At 38.4% G+C, this 3,593-nt stretch overlaps 1 protein-coding gene across 1 annotated transcript; it reads right to left on the bottom strand.

The window, feature by feature from the left end:
• Positions 1-1,280: 1,280 nt before the first annotated feature.
• On the bottom strand, positions 1,281-2,714 carry LOC107458959 (GATA transcription factor 9-like). The gene is made up of 2 exons (XM_016077173.3): positions 2,218-2,714; positions 1,281-2,134 (listed from the first exon to the last, which is right to left on the bottom strand). Exons 1-2 carry the CDS (start codon positions 2,518-2,520, stop codon positions 1,511-1,513), a joined length of 927 nt encoding a protein of 308 aa, XP_015932659.1. The 5' UTR covers positions 2,521-2,714; the 3' UTR covers positions 1,281-1,510.
• Between the last annotated feature and the right edge of the window lie 879 nt (positions 2,715-3,593).

Raw genomic sequence — 3,593 nt, 5'->3', positions numbered from 1 at the left:
ATCCTTTTACTATATTACCATTATTCAATAATTTATTAATGATAATATAAGCCTTACATTTAATTTCATCTCATCATCATCTTCACTATATATAAATTAAATCAATTAAGAGTGGACATTGCCGACACTAGTAAGTAGTAACCATATACACACCAATAGTGTACATTGACTGTTGTACTTGCCATGTGTACTTTTATATACTTTAATTTCTTTTCTTCCAAAGTATTTGTTGATTCTATAATAATTCTACGTTAGGCAGATACCGAACCACACACATGCAAATTGCAATGATGCATGTAAAAGCTTCGTATGTAAATCATTCATGTATAGTCCTTTGAATAATATGTCACATGGTCATTCAACAAAGTACTGAACAACTCGTCAAAGAGCAATGCTCATTCGTTCCTTTTCTACAATGTAATTAGCCTTCCCAACTTAACCCCCACTTTTTGGTCTTTGTATAATGGCTTGGCTTCACATACTTCATAGTTAATAAGAAATTCTAGTGCGTTCCTAAATAATTAAGTATATAATTAGGCCTTCGTCAGTTCAAAATTGACTTTACTGATTAACTTGTTTAATTTATATGTAATGCGGTAATGGCAACCAAGGAAGAAGCAGCTAATAAGATTGCAATATGATGAAAGGGTGGAGCCCTTGTCCAAAATCGGTGGAGAGAGTTATATCAACACTCAATGTGTGACCTAATTCTTTCTTTATTTTTATATTTATCATCACTACGCCCCACAACTCAACTCACATGACCTTGCCGCACCGTTTTGCAAGCTAGCTCAGCATCACTCACATTTTTATTTTATTTTATTTTATTCTTTTCAAGTTGGTCCTCTCATTTTAGCTTCATAAATTCCCTTGGGCATTATTAGCTTTTTCTTTTTTCTATGTAGTACGTACAAAGGACGATGTCTAACTGGCCAATGCTAATGGCTAAACATCAAATATTTTAATTTCATTGAGTAATAAACTTTGCTGAAATTCATGCCATCATTCATCTCGATTCGCGTATGATATGTCATAATCAAACTTCAAAAATGATACGACCGTATTTGTTGCCATTCGCCAATCTGATCCTTTTGGTAAAAGTTGGGCCAAGATCTTAACTGTAATATAGTCATTACTTAGTGATCGGTAATATTTTTAATGCTGTAAAATTTTATTCAATAATATAAAATTATTCACTTTTCTTTTGTTATTTAAGTATTAGCCAAATTTTAATAAAAGTGTTACCCTAAACTTTCTTTGTAACATTATTCTAAATTTACCAATCTCGACAAAAAATCGGAGTGATGAAATACAATCTAGTTTCTACAACTCTACTATATTCTCCTTTAATTATACAGCAGTTTTTGCTTTTTTGAGTTGCACTCACTTGTAGTCCCAAAAAGACGAGAACAATTCTATAGTTTCAAATTTAGCTTATAAAACTTTTGAAAAAGAGTGAAATTAAAAAGAAAAAGTTAAATGTAAAGAGGGCTCCACGGTGAAAGCTAAGTTAGACGTTCCTATAATCTGGACAGTTGTGGCGATGAATCAAATACGAATCTTCACCGCTGGATATGTCGAAAACCGAACTCTGACCAATCAAACGGTGATGCTGCATCTCCTTCTGCCTCCTCAGCTCCAACACCTTCCTATGCGAATTTGAATGCTTCGTGGACACAAACGTTGGGCTTGCAGCGGGCCGGTACTCCGGCACTAACCTCCCAGATTTATACCTTACCCCGCATGCATTGCACAATGTCTTTGGGCCGATGGGCCCGGTTCGCCACTGCGGCGTCTGTTCCGCCGCGCAGTGCAGGCATTTTCGGCCCGATGCCTCGGAATTCGCCCCATCTCTCTTCTTCGCGGGCCTTTGCTCCGCGTCCGTTTTAACAACCCGAACCACGCGCGTGGACCAATCACCAGGCGCGGCGCGTGAGCGCTTGCTTCGTGCCTTGGCTGGGAGAGGCGTTTCGGGATGGAATAACGGTGCGTTTCGAGCATCCGAAGAAGAAGACGATTGAGGTGTCTGAGGCTTCACGCCGGAGATAAGGTGAAGGGTTTTCAGCTCCTCCTCCGCCGGAAAGGACTCTTCAACGAAATTCGAGAGCCATTCCAGTTCCGCCACGTCATCATACTGTATAGACAAAAAAAGAAAATAATAATTCATCATATGTATAATTGATTTTTTTTGTTTGTGGAATTTTTTTGAAAAATTACCGGAACGCAGAACTCTTCGGAGAATTGAGGATCCACTCCGGCGAAGCAGCGGAAGCTGCTGCCGGAAATGGAGGAGTTACAGCTGTCGACTGCGGTGACGACAGAGACGTCGGTGGAGTTTCCGGCGGTATTGTTGAAAAATCCGTCAGATGTGATAGCGTCGGTGTTGGCGTTGGAGAAGTCGAGAAGGTCGTCAATGGTGAAAACCTCGCCGGGCTTCTGGTCAGCGTGACGCTTCTCCGACGAGAGTTGGTCCGGAGTGGCGGCAAAATATCCCGCAATGAAGTATTCCGGCAATTCCATTAAAAAAAAAACGAGAGAATGAGAAGTTTTTTTTTTTTTTTGAGTGTGAGAATTGAGAAAGAGACTATCTGAGAAGTGAGATGAGGGGTGCTACTGGTGGGGTTTTGAGGAGTGAAGTAAGGGCATAGTTGACATTTTGGTATCATGTAGGAGCATATTTTCTCATGCAGAAAATGTATTCTACTCTAGGGAACTCACTGTCACTGACTTGCAAGTTCTGCAAAGTTAATTATGCGCTTCCATTATTATTATTATGTTGTTGTTTTCTTTTTTTCAATGGTAGTTAACTTTTACTGTTAGTATTAGCTTAGCCCCTTGCTCCTTTTACTGCTGTGGAGCAAGAAGTGGAGTAGTTGGCTCCAAACTTAACAACTTGGAAAATAATGATCATAGTACCTTATAATTATGGTCGATAAATAACAACCACGTGATCATCTTCGGCCTAAACACAAAAGGCAATAATCAAAGTTCAGGCACATGTGTGCATATGTATGAAGTAATTTGCAATCAATTAGTTTTATTATTAACCATCTACTACACAAGACAATTTCCAACTGTCCTTTTCATATTTCAGTACATTGGTGTTTCCATGCTTTTCATATTTTTGTAATTTTATATGCAACTTTTGGCATTTGGTATGTTGTATAATAGTTATTGCACATACCAAAACTCTGAATCCATTAATATTTAATAGTGAATTTCTGCGATGTCATTGCTGCAGAATAAAAACAACCGGAGACCCACTCAAACGCACTGCTTCATGTCCTTCAGAGTTTTGGGCACACCATTATTGTAGCAAAACAAGAAGCAAAGCTCTTCAACACAATTATGCATTGCCATAGTACTAGTGTAGCAGTAGTCACATTATTATGGTAATACCAATGGTGTCCAAATTTTGAAGCTAGATTCCTCTTCTACTACTACCAAATACCAATATTATTTTGCTTTAATCTGACTTAATTAATGGTGCTTTTCTACCCTCGTTACTACTTAGTATACTTTATCTTCTCACGTTACTATAGTCCGCTAAGACTGACACATGCATTATTGGCACGTGGCTAGTGAAAGTAGTC

This window comes from Arachis duranensis, chromosome 7 (genome assembly GCF_000817695.3).
Source record: "Arachis duranensis cultivar V14167 chromosome 7, aradu.V14167.gnm2.J7QH, whole genome shotgun sequence".
Lineage (NCBI taxonomy): Eukaryota > Viridiplantae > Streptophyta > Magnoliopsida > Fabales > Fabaceae > Arachis > Arachis duranensis.
This window is presented reverse-complemented; position numbering and strand designations above follow the sequence as displayed.

What these genes read in the sequence shown, in the direction of transcription:
- LOC107458959 (XM_016077173.3), bottom strand. Translation starts at nt 2,520, where the DNA reads ATGGAATTGCCGGAATACTTCATTGCGGGATATTTTGCCGCCACTCCG. An exon ending in CCGAAGAGTTCTGCGTTCCG is followed by an intron (nt 2,135 to 2,217) that starts GTAATTTTTCAA and finishes TTGTCTATACAG; the next exon opens with TATGATGACGTGGCGGAACT.